Source organism: Pseudorasbora parva, chromosome 17, assembly GCF_024679245.1.
Source record: "Pseudorasbora parva isolate DD20220531a chromosome 17, ASM2467924v1, whole genome shotgun sequence".
NCBI classification, from domain to species: Eukaryota; Metazoa; Chordata; class Actinopteri; order Cypriniformes; family Gobionidae; genus Pseudorasbora; species Pseudorasbora parva.
The window spans coordinates 27099268-27121818 of NC_090188.1; the positions used below are offsets into that span (position 1 = coordinate 27099268).

The window sequence follows — 22551 nt, forward strand, 5'->3', positions numbered from 1 at the left end:
CATAGCAGGTCTTTTGATGCTTGAGGAGAACCTCTCTTAATGTCACTATAATAAAAGCAAAGCAGAGAGCTTTGAGTGAAAAGTGGACCTCATATTCATGTAGGGCTTTCCCCACTTCTCCTTTGTGCTACATCTTGATTGTTCAATCTTGTTTCAGAAGCATTTTATAGTGGGATTCATTGTATCGAATGAAATCGACCCAAAATGTGGGTGTTTGTTGACAATTTACATTTTGGAGAATGTAAACATTCAGTAACAGTAAGTATTTCTTGAGGTTTCATCAGTGACTAATATTTAGGCTGTTTGTGCCTGAATATTTCTGACAGCATTCTTTTTCAATTGCGAAGCCCATGAAAAATGTATATCTACTTATATTCTATCTAACGTTTCTCTCCGTTTCTCATTAAAAAGTTTATTTTTTCTTCAACAATAGGCCTATTTTATTTTGTCTCTGAATAAAGCCCAGTTTAGCCCTTCAGAAGCAGGTTTGCCAACTCTCACGCATTTGGCGTGATATCAAATGCTTTTTTTGGGGGGGGGGGGGGGGGGGGTATATTTGTGAATAAGGAAAAAATAGTTTGTCTTAGCACTTTTTTAAACGTTTCTTGGGTTAAATTATATATCAATTAAATTACATATTAATTATGGAACCTGAACTTAAAAGTTGGCAGCCCTGCATCCAGTAGAGGGCGCCATTGTTCTGATAACTGGGGTTGTACAGAAAGCTGTTTGCCAAGTATGTTTACACATACAAGGAATTTGTCTTGGTGACAGAAGCTTCCACAGTACAGACGAAATGAATAAAATAGAATAAGTGAATAAAAAATAAAAATACACAATAGACAAAAGACATGTAGTCTGTACAGATGTGTTACAGATGCAAGGGAATGTATAGTAAAAAGAACAAGAGTTTAAGGCGATGTCATTCTGTTGCCAACGTCCTGGCATTCATGTAGGTCAAAGTGAACAGTGTAGTACAGTTTATTACAGACACTGGAGCAAAGTTGGCTTGGACAGAGCAGAGGAAATGACATAATGACCATCTGAAGTCCCTGCCCACGTTCCAGTGCTCTTCGCGCAGCGTCTTGTTGCGGGGTGTGGTCTCATTCAGCTCAATACCTTCAACCTTGGGATCTATCAGCCTGTCTAACTCAAACATCCTTCAGATTCACATCTCTCAGGCCCGCGCTCTCTAATTAGCACCATATGATGAGACGACTTCTCTGCTGCTAAAAGGTAATTTAAACACAACAGCGGTTTTGTCTTGTGCTGAAAGATATTCGTTGTATGCAATCCACATGTGCTCGATGTTCTCAATGGCTGTCTCTTAACTCCTTATGATACCATGGCAAACTAATGAAACATTTATCTGAAATACAGACATAAGAGAAATATTTCTTTGCTACTGTAGCAGACTTTGAACGTAGATCAGATGTTACTAATCGAAGCTGTTCTTTCAACAAATAAAGATACTTTTTTTGTTGGTGAACTGCAGCTAGCTGTGACGTTACCTGCTGTGAGTTTGAAGTTTGCGGTTTTAGGGTGGTTGAATTTAGGTTGAACTGGTAAATTACCCCAAACAAGACTCACCTTGTGTGTACCAGTAGCTTAGTGATTTCTCACTTTTTTTATTTATTTATTATTTTTTAAATCTTTTAAGTGAGCAAATCGTTTTCGTTGAATTCAGTGCACTGACACTTTTTCGTTAGTCCTTTAAGCGCGTGACTGTTTTTCTCAATTTATAGATTTACTAATCTATAACACGAATAGCTGTCAAGACCGGTTATGAATGACCCTTTCATTATCTAACCGGTTAAACCTACTGGACGAACACGCCCCTTCAATGCTATTATTGTAAAAATGTTAAAGGGTTCATTCATCCAAAATAAATAAATAAAATTCTGTCACATTTCGTTCCAATTTCGACTCCAGTGGTTCAGACTGTAAGGAACCATAAGTTTACGAAGCCACAAATACTTTTATTTTGTGCGCAAAAATTAAATAAAATAAATCGTTTGAACAGCCTAAAGGTTGTTTTTTTTTCCCCTCACAAAAACGTATTCTCATTATAACTATTACATTTTGGGTGAACTAACCTTTTAATTCTGCTTTCTGAATACTCGTGTTTGATGAACTGTTTTCAAGAAATCGGTTCAGTAAATGATTCAATAACTCACTTAATGCACAATAATCATTTGTTGCCATGTAATTGTTGTAATCCTCCAGACAGGGTCAAATCAGTGAACAAATTTAAATCGATTTGAATGAGTCTTTTCATTGGAGTCATTCAAAAGATTGGAGTCACTGGAATGGATAAAAATCCTCACGACTAATGCAAATAAGCTTGTGCATTTTATTTATATATATATATATATATATATATATATATATATATATATATATATATATATATATATATATATATATATATATACACACACACACACACATGCTATATAATAATAATAGATTTAATTTATAACGCACTTTTCATTCCGAAGAATCTCAAAGTGCAACAATGGAAAAAGATTTAAAAAAAAAAAAAATGAATAAAATGTAAAAATAAAGATTAATACAAACAATCAACACATAAAAGCCTTTCTGAACAGAAAAGTCTTCAGTTCAGCTTTAAACTGGCCCAGGCTCTGTACTGCTCTCAGCTCAATGGGTAGGTTGTTCCAAAGCCGCGGTGCAGCCGAGCAGAAAGCTCGATCTCCCATGGTATGAAGCCTGGTGAGGGGACTTGAAAAAGCAGGTGGCCTGAAGATCTGAGGGTGCCGGTGGAGGATTTCAAAGTGATGAGTTCCTGTAGATATGGAGGTGCATATCCGGTGATGCATTTATGTGTGATCAGGAGGATTTTGTTGTCGATCCAGAATGAAACAGGAGGCCAGTGCAATGAGTGTAGGATGGGAGTTATGTGATCATATTAACGGACTCTCATAAGGACCCTGGCAGCGCTGTTCTGGATGTATTGAAGCATCTGGATATTTCTGTCAGAAATCCCACTGAAGAGCCTGTTGCAGTAGTCCAGCCTGGTGGAGACAAAGGCATGGACATGCATCTGGAAAGGTTAAAGGGACGGAGTTTGGAGATGTTTCAAAGGTGGTGGAAGGAAGTTTTACAAATGTGCTTAATGTGGTCATTGAAGGTCAGCTGTGGGTCAAACCGAACCCCTAGATTTATGAGGAGGAGAAAGTGATGACCTGGCCGTCAAAGATGAGCTGGGATAAGGGAGAGGAGTGGATATATATATACACATACAAATCAGGTTCATTTCTACACTTGTGACCGCAACTATTTGATTCAAATCACACTTTTTTTCTGTCACCATAGCAAAGCCAAAACACACAGTAGACGCCACGAAACCACAAAAGTGACACTGCCATTTCTGCTTTAGCCTTTGCACTGTGTCCTGAGAGACTTTCACGTTAGAGCTTGCAGTAATGATAGGTACAGGATTAATTTTGCTCTTTGTGCCATCTAAAGTTCTCTTCAGTTTTCCTACAAACATTGCTTTTGAACAATCTTAAATTGAGCTTGGTCTGGTGATAGCCAGAAAACACAGCAGCTACACGTCTTGTGAGGAACGTGCCCTTTCTTGCTGTGTCATGCTACATTTTTAAGAGTAAAATAGTTCATTCAAAAGAATTTTTTCTGGTGGCAGAACATTTTTTAACTATTTTGTTTACCCAGTTTAGTGTTGTGCCATTCAAACATTTTTATGGGCTTTTATTAACTTTCTCATGTTCTACACTTTACAACCAGTCAGAGGTGGACAGTAACTAAGTACATTTACTTGAGTACTGTACTTAAGTACACTTTCTGAGTATCTGAAACTTATGACTTTTACTTCACTACATTTGAAAGACAAATATCGTACTTTTTACTTCACTACATTTCTATCTAGGTCGAAAGTCGTTTCTGTAGCAGCTCTGAATGTCGGAGGATGATTTTTTCCATCTTTAAAAGGTTTTTGTTGTTGTTGTTTCAGACAGTCTGTCAGGAATCACTCTTATTGGGACATATACATTTTCTCAACTTTTTTTGAACACTGATCAGTTCATAGCAAAATGGAAGAAGACGGTACTTGAGCACAGTGTGTGCACCCATAGCCATACTTTGAAACTTTCAGTTTAGAAAAAAAAAAATCAAGATTAGTTTAGTTGGTATACACTTGATGCATGTCTTATAAAATATTAAAAATATAAACGTCTGGGAGAAAGAGAAGAGTAAAGTTGGTAGAATATCAGATGTGTATTAGTGTATTGGAGCCGTGCATTCAGCCTTAACGTGAAAGCAGCTTTTAACTTTTAAACAAGTATTTAAATTAGTTTAAGTTAGTCATTTTGCTAGTGTGTCAGATGGAGCATCACTGAATGACTTAAACCATGATGGCATAATGTGCATTTTTACAACAATAATAAAATAATGCATTTAAAAGGAAATTTACTTTTGGTACTTAAGTACTTTTGAAAATAAATACTTCTGTACTTTTACTCAAGTAAAAATCTGTTTTTAGAACTTTCACTTGTAACAGAGTAATATTTGACCAGTAGTACTTTTACTTTTACTCAAGTAATAGAGTTGTGTACTTTGTCCACCTCTGCAACCAGTAAACAAACCAATAAACTAACTGAAAGTTTCTGGAGGTTTGTTTTATCAAAAAAAGGTTTACTAGCTCAATGACCTGGTCACAGGTTCTTGAGTCAAATGAACCACTTTATGGTGTTTTTTTTGTGTCTGTTTCAGTGTTTCATGGCAACTATGAATCTGAAGACTCAGGTTTTTTTGTGAACTATTCAGGACCACACAAAGAGCTATTGGGAAATGTAGATGTTTGTAAAATACACATTGTATAGAATAAATAACTAGACTATTTACAATTTCTATTCAAGCTGAAGTGGAAAACCCAAAAACAAAACAAAAAAAAACAAACACTTATTTTTTGCTTTGTTGCTACCATGCAATTTGAATATTGGCTCAAGTAGATTTTCATATTTCAGAAACAGTTTTCCCATAGCCTATACACTATATTGCCAAAAGTAATGGGACACCCCTCCAAATCATTGAATTCAGGAGTTCCAATCACTTCCATGGCCACGTGTATAAAATCAAGTCCTAGTCATTCAGACTGCTTCTAAAAACATTTATAAAAGAATGGGTCTCTCTCAGGAGCTCAGTGAATTCAAGTGTGGTACCAAAAGTCGCCAACTTTCTGCAGAGCCAAAAGCTACAGACCTCCAATTTTTGTGTGGCCTTCAGATTAGCTCAAGAACGTGCGTAGAGAGCTTTGTGGAATGGGTTTTCATGGCTGAGCAGCTGCAGTCAAGCCTTACATTACCAAGAGCAATGCAAGACGAGACGAGTCTGGGTTTGGTGTTTGCTAGGAGAACGTTACATGCCAGGGGTGGGAACAACTTGTCGGGTTGTTTTTCAGGGATTGGGCTTGGCCCCTTAGTTCCAGTGATGGGAACTCTTAATACTTCCGCATACCAAGATATTTTGGACAATTTTATGCTCCCAACTTTGTGGGAACAGTTTGGGGATGGCCCCTTCCTGTTTCAGCATGACAGTGCACCAGTGCACAAAGCAAGGCCCATAAAGACATGGATGAGCAAGTTTGGTGTGGAGGAACTTGACTGGCCTGCACAGAGTCCTGACCTCAACCCGATAGAACACCTTTAGGATGAATTAGAGCGGAGACTGAGAGCCAGGCCTTCTCGTCCAACATCAGTGCCTGACCTCACAAATGCACTTCTAGAAGAATGGTCAAATATTCCAATAAACACTCCTAAACCTTGTGGAAAGCCTTCCCAGAAGAGTTGAAGCTTTTATAGCTGCAAAGGGTGGGCCAACTCCATATTAAATCTTACGGATTAAGAATGGGATGTCATTAAAGTTAATGTGCAAGGCATGTCCCAAAACTTTTGGCAATATAGTGTATTTTAGAAAGGTATTATTCAGATTTTCCAGTATTTCTAAAAAACAATCTTCTTCTGAATATGATAGAGCTGCCAAAGTTATTTATATGATTCTGTTTTTCTCTGTCTCTCTCTCTCTCTCTGCACAGGGTTTTGTTGGGACAGGAAAAGTCAAGACTACATGATAAGGATGGGAATCATAAAAGTGCTGAAAACTCAGTTGCTGTGCCATCTCATTATATGTTATGTGTTCCTGGTCAGTGGGTTTATTATCAACCTGTTGCAGCTTTGTACTCTACCACTGTGGCCCATTAACAAGCAGCTTGCACGAAAAATCAACTGCAGATTGGGTTATTCCATTTCTAGTCGTAAGTCCTTCAAAGCTGTCACCTGTAGGTTTACCTCCAAAGAAAGATATTGTTCCAACCAGGCATGAAGCAACAAGTTTACAGTAATTATTTTGTTCTCATTGAAAGACATAACTGTAATGCCTTAAGTAACAATCACGTAAAATAGTGCCAAAAAAAAAAAAAGATGCTAATATCAATAAAATGCCACAGTCACAGAGAACATGATTACCATATCTTTCCTGGTTAAGATGGTATTGTATTATGAAGCAGATAAATACACACCCACTGAAACCCATTATTTCCTGTGTAAAAACCTCATTGTTGCACTGAGGGTAACAACAGGAAGTGTATGTTTTTGAAAATTGCATATTGCTTTAATGTCTATTTACATGCATATTGTATAATATTACGTATTTATGTAAGATTATTAACTTGATGGAGCACTACAGATTCATGAATATATGTAAATTCATTGTGCTTTATAAATAAATGCATTGTAATTCAGTTGGATATTTTTTTCTGTTTGTTCAGAATTGGTGGCGTTGTTGGAGTGGTGGTCTGGGACAGAATGCACCCTTTACACCGACCCGGAAAGCTATCCTCTCTATGGCAAAGAAAACGCCATTGTTGTCCTCAATCATAACTTTGAGATCGATTTTATGACCGGCTGGACCTTCTGTGAGAGATTTGGTGTTTTAGGGGTAAGACAAAACATAGTTCTATTTAAAAAAAATAAAATAAAAATTTGAGCATTACTCGTAACATTGTGAAGATATTAAGCCTTAAAAATAAGATGTATATGTTGTATTGCCACACAATTGTTTTTATCATATTCTGATTTCAGAGCTCAAAGGTGTTGGCAAAAAAGGAACTTTCCTTTGTTCCTGTGATTGGCTGGATGTGGTACTTCCTGGAGATTGTCTTCTGCAAAAGAAAATGGGAAGAGGATCGCAAAAAAGTAGTGCAGAGCCTGAGCAACCTTCGGGATTATCCAGAAAACTTTTGGGTATGTTTGTCAAAATCTTATTGCACGTTTTTCTCTGGTGTCAATTACATTTTATTACATTTCTAATTTCTTAAAATTTAATGCGCAATTAGTTAAAGAAATAATTCACCTGTTCACCCAAAAAATGATTTACTCGCCATTATCATTCAAACCTCATATGCAGTTTTTTGGTGGAACATAAAAGGAGAATTTCTGAACAATATGCAGGCAACTCTTCTCATGTGGTGAGTTTGTTAAAGGTGCACTATGTAGGATTTCTGCAGTAAAATATCCAAAAAAACACTAGGCTAGTTTTATATATTGTGTTCAGTTGAGTTCTTACAATATCCCAAATGTTTCAAACTATTTGTAAATTGTGAGAAAAGTGATATTTTAACCAAGCAGTCGGGAAGTCTAAGGGAATCGTCTGTCAGTTAAGTTAAATCTGCGTTACCCTCGGTTTCCGGTTTTGTTCTGCAGAAGCGCTTTACTCTTAGCAGCAGGGCTTGACATTAACTTTTTTGCTCACCAGCCACTGTGGCTAGTGGTTTTCCAAAGTTATTAGCCACTCAGCATTTTCACTGGCCACAATGTTGCTGTTTGGAAATTACATTGTATATGTTTAAAGTTGACTTTGGCATGCTTAAATTACTTGATTTTGAGCCATTTTACTTGATTTAAAAAAAAATACCTTAAGCAAATTACAAAAACAATAGTAATAAAAATAAAATAAAAATTCAGATACTAATACATATTTATTTAATATGTAGGCCTATACAAATATTTATTTAACATCTGTAGTTGTTTGATTAACATTAATGACAGACAGGTATTTAATTGGGCTGCTAAATGCATGGATGTAATATTTGTGACACATATCCAGTTATTACCCGCCTGTTTACGTACACTTAACCGACAGTGTTCATGCGATGGACATTTTGACATCAGTGTGCGCGTGTATTTGACTATTCAGGAGCAAGGAGAACTGATCATGCAGAGAGAGCACGAGAGAGAGAGAGAGAGCACGAGAGAGAGAGAGAGAGAGAGAGAGAGAGCGCTTTTGTTGTGTGTCATGCAGTGCGAATCCGCCTATCTCGCCTTCACTAAGTATAAAGAATTGTAGTTGAATTGTAGCCAATTTTTTGATACGACGGTCTTGGCCTTTTCATTTAGCTGTAAATTATATTCAACCCACCAAAGTGGCTAGTGGGAGTGGCTGCCATACCCGCCACAGCTGAAATCTACCCACATTTGGTGGGTTGGCGGGTGTTAATGTCAAGCCCTGCTTAGCAGTGTGAACAAGTGTCACAGCAGCCGCTGAGCGAACGCACAGAGTAACGTCATAACATCATTTTAAACACACTTAAATGTGTCTAATATGATTAGAAGCGCTGCTTTACCTCATACTCATGACCGGAAAAGCAGAAATGACACCGCCGACTGTCTCGCTGTTGCTTGCGAGTCGTGTGTTGATTAACTATCGCTCCAGTGGCCTTGCTCAGCTTCCTCAACACTCCTGCTCTGCTTCATACTACAGTAGTGTGGGCGCTTTATTAGTGTTTGCATGTTCTCCCATGTCAGTGTTGGTTTCCTCCGAATGCTCCAGTTTTCCCCAGAGTCCAAAGACATGCAGGTTAGTTAGATTGGATATGCCAATTTGTTGAATTGTGTGTGAAAGTGAATGTGTCCAAGTGCTGCATTGTGTCAGGAAGGGCATCCAACGTAAAACTTGTGCCAAAACAAAGGTGTGTGTGAAGCGGACAAATGCAAATGAGCGGGACAAATGCTAGGAAGATGATGACACTAAATACAGTAATGGTGTGTTCACACTTGGCAGGTTTGGTTTGATTAAAATGAACTGTTATTTCATTTTACAGCTCTGTTAGTGTGCAAATTCACACTAAGCTTTTCTGTCCCTTGTTGTATCTCCTATGTGGCTTATGTTCGTGTATTATAATTTGTCTATAGTTCCTGTTGCACTGTGAGGGCACACGCTTCACAGAAAAGAAGCACAAGATTAGTATGGAGGTGGCAGAGAAGAAAGGTCTCCCCAAACTCAAGTACCACCTTCTACCTCGGACCAAGGGATTTAGTGTCACGGCCCAGAACCTCAGGGGAACTGGTGAGAACGTCTTGTCCTATAAGTAAAGGCAAACCCATATCAGAATTGCTTTTATTGATCTTTCAATGAGACCTATCACTTTGTTGATGTTGTTTAAATGACTATAAGTACATTAAATGACAGAAGTCGCCTCCAAGGATTTGGCTCTGACTTGGTTTGTGTCTCCTCTGTAGTTACTGCTGTGTACGATTCTACACTTAATTTCAGAAACAACGAAATGCCAACTTTACTAGGGGTGCTCAACGGGAAAAAATACCATGCTGATTTATATGTGAGGTAAGAATGAAAGAACGAATCATTCAAACTACTTCACACTCCCTTTGGCAATGTTGTTGTTCATTAAATGATCTGTAATTGTCTCCTGCTATAACAAAGGTCATCATGCATTGTCCCCAATCACTTATAAACATATTTCACTTATGACCTTCTAAATGAATGTCTTGTAAATTTAGGACCTTAGGTCCTTTGTGAGATCAAGATAAACCGTCATGGGTTTCCTTGTGTTTGTTAGGCGAATTCCTCTGGACTCAGTCCCAGAGGATGAGTCAGAATGTGCGGCCTGGCTTCACAAACTCTATCAGGAAAAAGTAAGTGCACATATAGTATTATTCAGTATTTTTATTATTTAAAGCAGCACTAGGTAACTTTTCAACCTTTATAATATATTTTTTAAGACTCTTGTGATGATAAATCGACTTACAATAGGTTGAATGACAGGTCTGCCATAGCCTGATGGGGTCTGTATCGTTTTTAATCGTACTTTTAAACTTCGGGTTTCGGGTAGTAACCCGAGAACAAAAAGAACTACAAAATTCGACTGCTTTACGGCATATACGTCACTTCCACCAACACCCACTCTTCCTTAAATTCGGACGTGCGAGCCCAACTTTGTTCGTCGGATAATATAGTCATGTCCGAAGCAGCAGAGACAAATAAGAAAGAAAAGGTTTTGTTGGAGGAAAGCAATAAGAGGAAACGAAAAAGTGATGGGATTAAAGGCAGGACGAGGATCAACATGTGACCAGCGTTTGCTCGTCGGCGTGAGCTGAAGGAGGCGTGCCCGACCGATGCTGTCATGCTTGTTACGGTGATTACCTACCACTCAAAGATTGAACTGAAGTATCATATAGATTCTGTAAAACGGTAACCAATAGACTACTATAATGACGCTGGATTGTAAACGTGAGCATCGTGATTATTTGGCGTTTGAAAAAAATAAAACCCATGAAATTATATTCATATGACATGCTGAAATATGCCACTGACTGTAACGTTACCTGGGATGAAGACATTTCACACGCGACGCCAGAAGAACTCTGAACTCCTCTTGCAGTGTTCAGGGGAACTGTTAGTGCTGCACCGACCCGCGGCGCCACTTTTATGAAGTTATTTGGCCCGCACCGCACCACTGTATATATTTTTACAACCCGCCCCGCACCCACGACCATTAAATAGACATACGGGGTCCGCGGGTTATGAGACGACCCACGCGCGATGGCATCCTCTGTTGTAGGATGACAGATCTTACGACAGTAGTTGAGGACATTTTTTCCAAACTGTAGGGGGACCCAGAGAGCAAAAGTAGCCAAGTGGTGCTTTAAGTAATGGTTGTACAGTATCCTTTTGTCAATTTATCTTTTATTTCCCATTTCTCTTTAGCGCAATTTTTTTTATTTCTGTTTTAGTAATTATAATACTAGTATATTTCAGTAAGTTGCCAAGCATTTTATTTAGTGCTGGTATTAGCATTTAAGTTATTACTATCATATTAATAGGACACAACCAACTTATCTAATGCCTGGGTGTTTATTGTGGGATATGGGGGAAGGATGCATTAAATGAGTGGATTTATTTATGCAATTGCAACATTAACTTGTCTCTAGCACTCAAGGGTAGGACAAACAAGAAAAACAGGTGGACCGTGTGTGTGTGAGCCCTCTGTCACATAGAAGCTAGTGCTAGTAAAGCAATTGCTCATGAACAGAAACACACCCATTGTTCAGTTAGGGTAATAAGGGTTGAACATGGTTGTAATTAAGTGGTTTTGTATGCCTGTTCTCACACAGGATGAATTCCAAGAGCATTACAGACAGACAGGCCGGTTCCCGGGTCCCATTACGAGCCCCCCGCGCCGACCTTGGGCCCTGCTGAACTGGCTGTTCTGGGTCTGTTTGCTGGTCTACCCTCTCTGCAGGCTCCTGCTGCAACTGTTGCTGTCAGGGTCCGCCTTCACCGTCGTCTGTACATTCGTCATCTGTTTCGCAGGTACTTGGGATAAGGGCATGGGCTGGTTATTTCCTACTGATTATATTTAAAGCTGGGGTAACAAATAGCAAAATAAAGAAATAAACCTTTAAGATTGCAGCAGATATTTTTTGTGGTCCACCAACTAAGGAATTATATGCTGCTGCTATTTTCCTCCAATCTGTTTTTTTCTTTCAAAAAAATATAAAGGAGGCTGATTAGGTGCTATGGCAGTAAGTATACCAACCACTTCTATCTAGATTGATTGCATGCTGGCCACTTCATATGTGCATGGATACATTTTTATGCATTCAAAGTGCCCTTAAAGCCACAATATGTAATTTGTCACTGCTAGAGTTTGGTTATTTAAAATAAAGGCATAGTTTGATGATGCCTGGATTTAGCCGAGCTTGTTTTATGCAGCAGATGACCGCTTTCGTTACTTCCTGTGACGTGTATGCGGGATAACAGCGTTGTTTTATCATATTGCACTGAACAAACCTATACACATTTGCTGATTGTGGCTAGCCAAAGGCACACCTGTACAACTATCATGCTGTCTATCAGCATCTCTGTGAGGTAGATGAATTATCTCGGCAAAGGAGAAGTGCTCACTAACACAGATTTAGACAGATTTGTGAACAATAACTTGAATTGAGCTAATAAAAAAATTAGTTTTCTGTCGATTAAGGTATCCAAACAGTTGCTCACCTGTCTAATAAAACATTATATTAAAGCGTATTTGCCGTTTCCATGGTTTCTACGGAAATCGAGGGTAATGTGGGTATGATGTCATTGATTACAATTGCTTATTTCTCTAGATTTAAACATTCTTGGAAACATTTGGGATAACATAAGTAAAAGTCAACAAAATATAACATTGTTTTAGTGGTTTTTGGATATTTTAAATTCAAAAATCTTACATATTGTGTCTTTAAATATCACAGCATGTGTGTGAGAACAGATTTAACGATTAATTTCAGCCGTAAAAGTTTCATCTAAACACTTAATGCAGACAAAAACAAATGACATGATTCAGTTATACTAAGAGAAATCCTGTATGATTGATATTGTTTAAATTAAGCTTTCATTTCTCCTTTGCTTAGTACAGGGTTCCCACATCCATTGAACAAAGAATTTATGACTCATTCATGAGAAAAAGGAGTCATTTTATAGTTGATATCCAAGCATAACTTGATGCATAGTGTTCTAGCATAGAAAAAGTCCCCACTTTTCCAGGCTCCAAAATCACAAGCTTAAAATTCCCTGATATTTCCAGGTTTTTCATGTCTGTGGGAACCCTGTTTGTATTATTACACTGATCTAATGCAGTGGTTCTCACTGCATGGGAGGGAGGGATTTAAACGTAATTGTTTTAATAATATTATATATGTGGCCAATGTTCCCTCTAATTTATTTTCTAGCTGAGCAAATCGTTACAGTTTTGGATGGACATTTGTCACCTGTACTGAGCAAAAACATTATTTATACCAGACCTGTACAGCGTATGTAAACACGCACACAGAGTGGTTTCATCATGCAGTTATAAAACTTTTAACTGTAATATGCCATTATTATTTTATTTAACCCTTGATGTAACTTAGTGGTATATTAAGGCAAGGATCCCTAAACAATCCCCTTGTGAGATCATTTCTATATTAGGCTTACAATATAACAGCCTATAATATAATATAAAAACTAACTAAAGTATTTAAACTGATATAGGCTATTACATCAGTTAAAAAAAAAAAAAAAAAAACTACATCTAGTTTAAATAGATCTAATAGCCAAGTATGTTCAGGGGAACACATGAACCCTTTTATAGTTATCTAAACATCTCTGAAACCCAAACATCTGTTTTGTTACCGTCTTGTGTCCATCATCCATTATTTCCACCATTTCAAGCCACTCTTCTTTAAAACACGATGACATTTTATTTCACGTCTTTGCGTTTCACGTTGCCTCTCATATTGAGCTATATTTGGACCGAAAACATTCCCTCACCGCCACTCATACGCAACATCATTCTCTCTAGGAAATATGTAAACAGCATTCACCAGTTCTAACACTATAGCGATACTAACTCTATAGCGGTTGAACAGAGCCCTGCTATTATTTCTCATTTAAAGTACAATCAAATGGATTTCTCCCCTTATTTCGCATCTGCGCGACATTATATTCTCTTTGCACGCGTGCAGCTTAGAGGGAACGTTGTATTTGGCCACCTTACAAGTTTGTTGACGCTCCATGGTTGAGAACCACTGATCTAGTGAATATGACCCTGCCTGAGTGCTTGTAGCCATAGTTTAGTTATGGAGCATGCTAATGTGACTGACTGTTGTGCTGAAAAATCTTTACTTTTATTTTCAGTGTCAGTTGGTATCCGCTGGATGATCGGACAGACCGAGATTGAGAAGGGTTCGAACTATGGAAATAAAGAGTTGCAGTTGAACAACAACTGAGAGACTTTCACCCACCGAGGAAACAAGATCACACTACTGTGATTGAGGGCATTTTAACAACAGGAACTGGCATGAGCCAAGTAAAATTTGAGGACCTTGTCACATGATGCTTTTGGAAAGAGTCGTTTGAATCATTTAAAAAAGGAAAAAAGTCACTGTTTTGATTTACATGTTTGTTTGTTTTTAAAGAGACAAGTAGGCCATTTTTAAAAAAACGGTCTGTTTATTAATAATCTTTTTTTTTAAATATTGCAAACACTGTTGGAGGAGCAGAGAACCAGCAGTTGATGCCTATGTAAGAGCATGTTTGTCCACCCGTCCAAGTGCAGCAGCAGAAAGGCGGAGTCAGACTGGCCTCTTCCCTCTCATTGGTTGATTATGCTCTTGTACACTCCAGATCGTAAAGGCACGGCGTTGGCCAGCACGAGTCTGAGCCGACGCAACAACTACTTTTAGGCTTAAATATGACTTGTTAAGAGTGGGCTCTGCAGCAAGGCAAACAAAAATATCATTTTAACAAAACCAAAAATTAAAACCTTCTCTACTGTGACATTCAGCCCCAGGTTTGTATGCTTTCTTCAGCGAACACTCATTGAAAATACATACAGTCAGTCAATGTCAAACTCTCCCATCTCCCATGCTTTGTGTGGAGAATGTCCCTTGAATTAATGTACTTGGTCTTCTTACATGTATTCCCTGTGACTCATTCACCAAAAAATGGCTCTTAAACTTCAGCTTTACAATATGCTTTGTACAAAGAAAAACCCTAACCCTATTCTTACAGTATGTACATAACACTCATCCGAACGACATTTCCATCCCATTTGCTAATGTTACTGTACATGTAAGACTTGTACTGCTTTAATGTCGCGAGGGGTTCGTATTGAGCAGAGCGTGTCTGTCCTTCCTGATGCCGTGTGAAGTAGTGCTAGCATTTTTGTAAACGTTAAGAGAATGCGAGTCTTCCCCATCACTCTTCATCTGTGCAGACCTGCAATTGAAAAGAAGACATGTTAGTGCAATGTCCATCGACCTCACTCAAGCAGCCAATCGGACAACAGCATGTGATGGTAAATTGACATTGATGCACCTAAGTGATTTTTACACCCAAACCAAATTTAAAGTATTCATTTGGCCAAAAACTAAAAGTAAAGTTTATTTAATAATCAATTATCTAAGTTCCATATAAACATTCAAACTTTTTATTGACATTATGGTATAATTTTTTTCTCAAGTTCGATGTTAACATATTAAAGAGGGGTGAAATGCTGTTTCATTCATACTGAGTTTTTAAAATGCTTTAAATAATCATACTACTAAAACTAAATGTGATCTGATGACTTAAATGCTTTCACTCTGAGGACCGAAGGATGGTCAATGCAATCGATCACAGTTCTAAATGGAAGAAAGCGTGTCACAATGACAATTCCCAAACTGTCAATGTTTGGCTCATCCCAAAATTTGAATTCTGCACTTACCAACTCATGTTGTTTTCAAGCATCACGCAAGCATTTGAACATCTGTGTTTACTACAGTATATGGGTCGTTGTAAATCTTTTCATCATATAAAAAGCCACCGTGTCTCTCTTCAGAAGTCTTGGGTTTTGATAACACTCGATTAGTTATTTTTACAATTAGTTATTTTTCTGATTCCTTTGACATTTTTTTTGGATCTTTTAAGTTTGAGAGGAATGAACTTTAAAATGGAGGAACAGAAATCTTTCAGGTTTCATAAAAAATATCTTCGTTTGTGTTTGGAAGTTAAACAAAAACGACATGAACTGTTTGAGACTGTCATGTACTTTTTGAGTACATGACAGAATTTTTGGGTGAATTATACCTTATAAATACAGTAATTTGAGGCATAACTATTGTGAATCATTGTTTATATCAACAATACATATAGTCGCATTTATATATTGCGATATCTGGATTAACGATATATCGCTACACCCCTAACATGTTGGTGGATGTACTAGAAGGGCTGTTTGGATATTTGGCATTTGTACTAAATTGGCACATAGAGCTGCCTCACCTCCTTCAAATGTGAACCTTTTGGGGGCACCAGACTCACCTGTACTTTTTTTTCTAACCTATTATAGCAGTCAGAATCAAGTGCCAAATAGCATCAATGTTGCTCATTTAAAGTCACAATTTTAAATTTATTTTGTCTTAAAATTTATGATTTTACAAGAATTAAGAAAATCACCAGCAAAATGTGTTTTTTTACTATGTGACCTCAAAACAGAACCTCCCGAACTTTGGATTTTTTCCTTAAAAGTTAAACTTTGTTTTAGACTTCTCTACATGTAACAATCCTAAAGCAAGTTACAACCATTTATTACAACCATAAATATTATAGGTGCTTTCAGTGGAAAACTAAATATCAGTGTTTTATATTTACTGACAATGTAGATGTCTCCATAAAAGTTCAGGAAGTAAATCGAAACATTGTTATATAGTAACAGAACACTGAAGCAAACAGTGGAAATGATTTGCACTAACTACACAAATATTTGCATAAATGAAACTGAACTCTTGGCTGCGCCCGTTATCACCATCAGAATGGATTCCACCGGGACATTGTGTAGCGACTCGTTTGAAAACATACATTTCATCCGATGTGTACCTCTGTTTTATACTTGTTTTAAAGTAATGGTTTGTTAGAGTGCTCTCATGCAAATCTGTTATTTTGTGTTTGTTTTTCATGCATGCAAATAACAACTTTCACTTTGTATTTATACAAATTTTCTAAGACACATGCTAATTGGTGGTTCAAAATACCAAAACCTATGTTTACTGGTTTGAGTGCAATATGGGTGAGAGCGGGTTCATACCTTGACAAAGGGGTGGTCCAATAGGGCACTGGCGGTCCATCGCCGCTTCGGTTCACTTTCCAGGCAATGGGCCAGGAAGTCCTTCCCCTCTGTGCTCAGCTTTTCAGGAATGGGCGGTTTGTGGCCCATTCCCACTTTATACATGATCTGGAAGTTATGCTCATATTCGTGCCAGGGTCTCTGAATTAAACGGGAAGGAATATGAGTTATTTAGTCACATGATGTTTGTAGATTTTTTATTTCACACACTAAAAACAGCTGCTGAATGATGGTATTACAAGATTAATAAACTTCAATACTGATGCAGGGTTGGCAAATCTTACACATTTGGCGTGAGACATGCTTTCAGGTTTTGTGTTACGTTCTAACACCAAATTGTCAAACCTGCTTTTGATATTAAACAAAGCTATAGCTTTTTTATTATTAAGTTTTAATGCGAAATTTAAACAATACATAGTGTTTTGGCACTAAGGTGGCATCATGTTAAAGCCAGAGGCATTGAAAAGCGGAGGTGCGCCATGATCTCGTCTCCCCAGCGGAGACACTTAAACCACTTAAAATATATTTCTTCTAATATTTGTATTATTTATATTACAATTTGTGTAGTAATTAAGGTTAAAATAGAGAATTCCAATTCAAAGAGATAAATTAGTCATTTTGTGGCTAAAAAATAATAAGGTATCTAAAATCTAGCTGCTCAAAAAAGTATTGCAGTCTTGCATTTATATAGTTATTTAGATATGATCTGTAAGGCTGGAAAAAAACTAGCAGATGCCAAATGTCTAATTGAGGAACAAGGACTCTCTGAGAAAACAAAGGAAATTTAAATCTGAACTGTCCCTAATCTCTCTTATTACAATGTTAATCCTCACGATACAGTATTATATGCGTTTGATATCGTTTGAAATGTCTCAGTGCGACTGGTACAAAGATCTCATCTGCACAGAAGTTAACCAAAAGATAATCAATGTTTTAAGAGTTTAGAGATATCTTGTCTTAGTATGGTGGGTGTGGCTTTCAGCCATTTGGCCTCTGCATCAATACAAGTCTATACGACTTGATTAATGCAAATTCCCATTGTGAACTCGTGTTTACATTTGAAAGAGTTTGTGCATTTGGTTCTGGATATTTTAGGGATATGTTGCAAAGAGATCAGGGCTTGACACTTTAACCAGGTCAGCCGGTAATGCTGGATGTCTCAAGATAGCCAGCATTATTTCATTTTCAGAAGTCAGGTATATATTTCATTCTTTACTTCAGAGTATTTGATGTTGTATGGATTACCTTTGAATTGATTATGTAATTGGCTTTATACATTTACCTGACCGTTAATAAATTGTTACACTTTGATTGATTCTGACTTGCTCTGGAATTATTCAGGTTGGGTATAAATCAAACAAAGGGTTAAATGGAATAATTAAATGTCTAGTTAAATTATGATTAAATGTAGTCAGATAAAGAGAAATTGGAATAAAATCCCTTTGCCCCGCTGAAAAGACCGAACACGCAGCGACCTTCACCTGCCAATCGTTAGCCTCCACTGGGACGATTTGGGTAGCCTTACAGATCAAACACTAGATTTTTCTTTAAATGTGAAATTTTAAAACGTTAATAACTTACTCATCATATTAGGATTTAGCATCCTAATATTTTTAATGAATAATGATACTTATATGAGCACACACAAGTAGTGATCAACCGATATATCGGATTCCCGATATTTAAGCATTTTCCCATAATCGGGTATTCGGTTTTGTAACATCGGATTTCCCAATAAATGGCGCCATCCTGTGGACGTTTTGAGAATTGCATACAAGCGCACCATTAACGGACTGTCTGAGGGGAGATGAGTCAACAACGGTGTTCAAAGGTAAAATAACCTGCATCCCTTAATTAATAAACTTTGTTTAACATTACATTAATGCACAATTGAGATATGCACACAAGATGTTATGAGATGATATTTTGTAGTTTAAACTTAGGCACTGTAGAGACAAACTCACTGACGGAGTCGGTCAGGTAATCCCTCATGTCACAATAAAGACGTAACTTCACATGAATGAAACAAACAGCCATGAATGAGAGCATGTTGGAAATAAAAGCACAGAATAATCTCTCTGTGTGTTTATGCTCAGTCGCATTCAGCCGTTCTCTCACCGAGTTGTTGCTCCAGCATATAGGCTACCATATGTAAACAAGACCGACTCGTTTAAAACTCCTTAAATTATATTAATGTCTGCTATATAGCATTTATATAATAAACATCTTATTAATTACAGCTCTGTGAAAATGAATTATTAGGCCACCATGAATGAGAGCATGTTGGAAAGCGCCAAACTTATTTCTCTCTCGGTGGTGTTTATGCTTTGTAGCGTTCAGCCGTTCTTTTTTACAGTGTTTAAAAAGCTCAGTTCAGTGCTGTTACTCTAATTGTAAAAAAACAAAAATATCACAATAAATAAATATCGGTTCTATATATCGGGTTATCGGCACATAAACATCCAAATAATTAGTAATAAAAAAATAAATATCAGTCGATCACTACACACAAGTGAATATTAATGAATGCAAGCACATATAATTTGACCTAAGAAACATTTAAAATAATGCTAAGACAAACAAATGTTTTCTTATTATAGTAAGCTATATACTACATATGAATTGATACTAAATCAAGGTTGAAATAGAGCTCCCCTAGGGGTTGTCATAACGATATGACGATATAAGAAAAAATATATGGAACAAAGTTTTATTGGTGATTGCAGCTGGGAGGTAGCAGCATTTATTGAGTTTCCAGCAGAATGAGTTTGGTTGTTAAGGCATGTATAGGCAAGCCCAGGAATCTCCTTTCAGGATTCAGTGCTAACTGTGTTCGGAGCGGGTATGTTATTTCACATTATCCTCAAACCAGTATAAATGCTTTAAATGTTTAAATGGATGAATAACACATAAGACAAAACAAAAATACGTGCATGCATGAAACATGAACATCTAGCAGGCTTTACCTTTCCAGTAACCATTTCTATGAGAACACAACCAAGGCTCCAGATATCAGCAGCACGGCCATGACCTTCACCCTTTGCTCTTGTGATGACCTCAGGAGCCATGTATGCTAGAATTGACACAGAAAAACAATGTTTTTTTTGTTTGTGATAATCATCACAGTGCTACAGATGCTAGACAGTGATATTTAAGTACCGTTTATATAATGTTATATTATTTATTCATATTTTAAATGTGCTTTTATTTTTGTCATTATGTGCTTCTCATTTTAGTACTTTTTTTCCATTTAGCTTTATTTTCATTACAGCTGGAGTTTAGATTAGAATATAGTTGTTTTAGCTTAGTTTGATTTAACAAAAAACATTTTAAATGTAATTTAGATTAACACTGATGCTAGATTGACACTTAAATGCCCTTTTATATTCAAAATGTCCTATTAGGCTATATTTTAAGCTATTTCTACAATTTGTTAAACTTTTTTAATTTATTGATAACTACTCGTGATAAAGAAACTGATGTTTTGTTGCCAATTGTTTTCTGCTTTATTTTAATTACTAAAGGAATAAATAGTTCAAGTTAAAGTACAAAAATTACAAAAACTGACAAAATAAAAATAAAAATGAAAGTACAGAATTCAAATCAAACTAAAATGCTTGAACTAAAATTCTAATAAAATATGAAAATATACAAATTAAAGCTAATTAATAAATACCATAAACATATATAAATAAAACTAAAATAACACTGTAAAAAAAACTTTTGGAGAATTTCCAGGGAGCATTTTGGTTTACCAAGCAACCCTTTATCTTGAGATATTTATCAGTGTGAACTGGTGTTAAAAAACCAATAGAAACAACTTAGACTTTTTTATAATACAGTAAAATCAGTGGATAAAAGTCTGGACTGCCAGCATGCTTTAGAGAGTTTTACAACAAAAGGTCTAGATAGTGTTTTGGTTTGCCAGGTGTGGCTTCAGGACACATCACTATACCATTCAAAAAGTTTGCCATGCTCTCTGGTGTTGAAACCTGGAACTACAACTTTGAGCCTCTCACCTGCTGTTCCCAGTGTGCTGTTCACCTCTCCAGGCATCGTCTGAGCATTGTTCTTTAACTTCACTGAGCAGCCAAAGTCCCCTAGCTTTATTAAACCAGATGATGTGAGGAAGATATTGGCTCCTAGGGAGTAAAAGAATAACAAAGGTTAGTGATGCAATGTAATTAAAATCGAGACCAAGACATCCCACTGGCTAACCAATAAATACATCTGATTCTCAGAATAGTAACCATCAACTCTCATGAAGAAAATAGTAACAGAGGAAAGGAAATCTCAGCTCAAGTAAAGCAATAAATGAAGACCTTTAATGTCACGGTGGACAATGCCGTGTTCATGAAGCACGTTGATTGCTGTCGTGATCTGCTTGCTGTAGAGCCGGATGACGTGCTCCTGCAGACCCAGCCTAGACACTTCCTCCAGGGTCCCCTCATCACAGTACTCCATAAAGATATACATCTCCTCCTGCAGGAACAAACAAGAGGAACAGTGATAAATAAACAAAACTGTTAAACAGACATTGAAAAAAAAAAACAACAACAAAAAAACTTCTTACCCTGTGCAACTCAACACCAAAGTAGCGGACAAGGTTGGGATGTTTGATTCCTTCAAAGATCTTCAGCTCATCAGCCGTTTCCTTTATGGTTTTGTGGTCATTGGGCTGAAAGCGAATCTGGAAGCAAATTTATTTGCAGCTTACAAAGTGGTTATACATACATACACACACACATACATACGTACTCTCTTACACTGACTGATAAGCCAAAACATTATGACCACTAGTCAATATTAAGCAATTAAGCAACTGAGAGTCACTAGCGAAGCAAATATCACTGATCATCTCGTAACAAGGCCACATATTATGATCTGGGTAGATTAGAGGGTAAGCAAACAATCAGTTCCCATAACCAAATTGTTAGATGCAGAAGAAATAGACAGGAATAAAGATCTGAGCAACTTTCACAAAGGAAAAATTGTTGTGGAAAGGTGACTGGGTAAAAGTATCTCTGAAATGACATAGCTTGTGGGTTGCTCCCGGTCAGCAGTGGCGAGAATTTTCCAACAGTGACCAACAACCTACAAACCATTGATGCATGAGAGCAACAAAGGCTATTCCGTCTGGTCCGAGCCAACAGGATGTATACATATGCGCCATTTACCTAGGAAAGTGATGGCACCAAGATGCACTGTGGGACAACGGCAAGCTGGTGGAGGAAATGTGATGCTCTCTGCAATGTTCTGCTGGGAAACCCTGGGTCCAGCCATTCATGTGGATGTAATTTGACACATGCAACCTAACTAAACATTGATGCAGACCAGGCACACCCCTTCATGACAACGGTGTTCCCTGGTGAAAGTGGCCTCTTTCAGCAGGATAACGCACGCTGCACACAATGTTCAGGAATGTTTGAGGAACATGATGACGGGATCATAGTGTTGCCCTGGCCTCCAAATTCCCCAGATATCAATCCAATTGAGCATCTGTGGGATCTGCTGGACCCAAAAATTCACGGTGGCTCACCTCGCAACCTACGGGATTTGAAGGATCTGCTGCTAAAGGCTTGGTGCCA

General features: G+C 37.4%; 2 protein-coding genes across 4 annotated transcripts in view; one reads left to right on the forward strand and one right to left on the reverse strand.

The window, feature by feature from the left end:
* Positions 1-1048: 1048 nt before the first annotated feature.
* agpat4 (1-acylglycerol-3-phosphate O-acyltransferase 4 (lysophosphatidic acid acyltransferase, delta)) lies at positions 1049-14637 on the forward strand. Of its 2 annotated transcripts, XM_067422233.1 has the most exons (10): positions 1049-1236; positions 6074-6292; positions 6806-6975; positions 7119-7280; positions 9228-9381; positions 9555-9657; positions 9893-9968; positions 11448-11646; positions 11836-11858; positions 13996-14637. In XM_067422233.1, exons 2-9 carry the CDS (start codon positions 6106-6108, stop codon positions 11841-11843), a joined length of 1059 nt encoding a protein of 352 aa, XP_067278334.1. In that variant the 5' UTR covers positions 1049-1236; positions 6074-6105; the 3' UTR covers positions 11844-11858; positions 13996-14637. The 2 variants fall into 2 exon arrangements, with proteins under 2 accessions (XP_067278334.1, XP_067278333.1); XM_067422232.1 differs by lacking the exon at positions 11836-11858 and having other exon boundaries at positions 1052-1236.
* Positions 14291-22551, reverse strand: part of map3k4 (mitogen-activated protein kinase kinase kinase 4) — a 69966-nt gene continuing 61705 nt past the window's right edge. For both annotated transcript variants that reach the window (XM_067422231.1, XM_067422229.1), the window contains 6 exons: positions 21537-21653; positions 21286-21445; positions 20983-21105; positions 19930-20036; positions 16925-17104; positions 14291-15078 (listed from right to left, as the gene is read on the reverse strand). In XM_067422231.1, the coding sequence (XP_067278332.1) occupies positions 15058-15078; positions 16925-17104; positions 19930-20036; positions 20983-21105; positions 21286-21445; positions 21537-21653 (708 nt within the window). In that variant the 3' untranslated portion in view covers positions 14291-15057. The remainder of the gene's footprint in view (positions 15079-16924; positions 17105-19929; positions 20037-20982; positions 21106-21285; positions 21446-21536; positions 21654-22551) is intronic.

Coding starts and splice junctions, on each gene's coding strand:
- agpat4 (XM_067422232.1), top strand. CDS start 6,106: ATGATAAGGATGGGAATCATAAAAGTGCTGAAAACTCAGTTGCTGTGC. Junction 9,969..11,447: donor ACAAACTCTATCAGGAAAAA/GTAAGTGCACAT, acceptor GTTCTCACACAG/GATGAATTCCAAGAGCATTA. Junction 11,647..13,995: donor ATTCGTCATCTGTTTCGCAG/GTACTTGGGATA, acceptor TTTTATTTTCAG/TGTCAGTTGGTATCCGCTGG.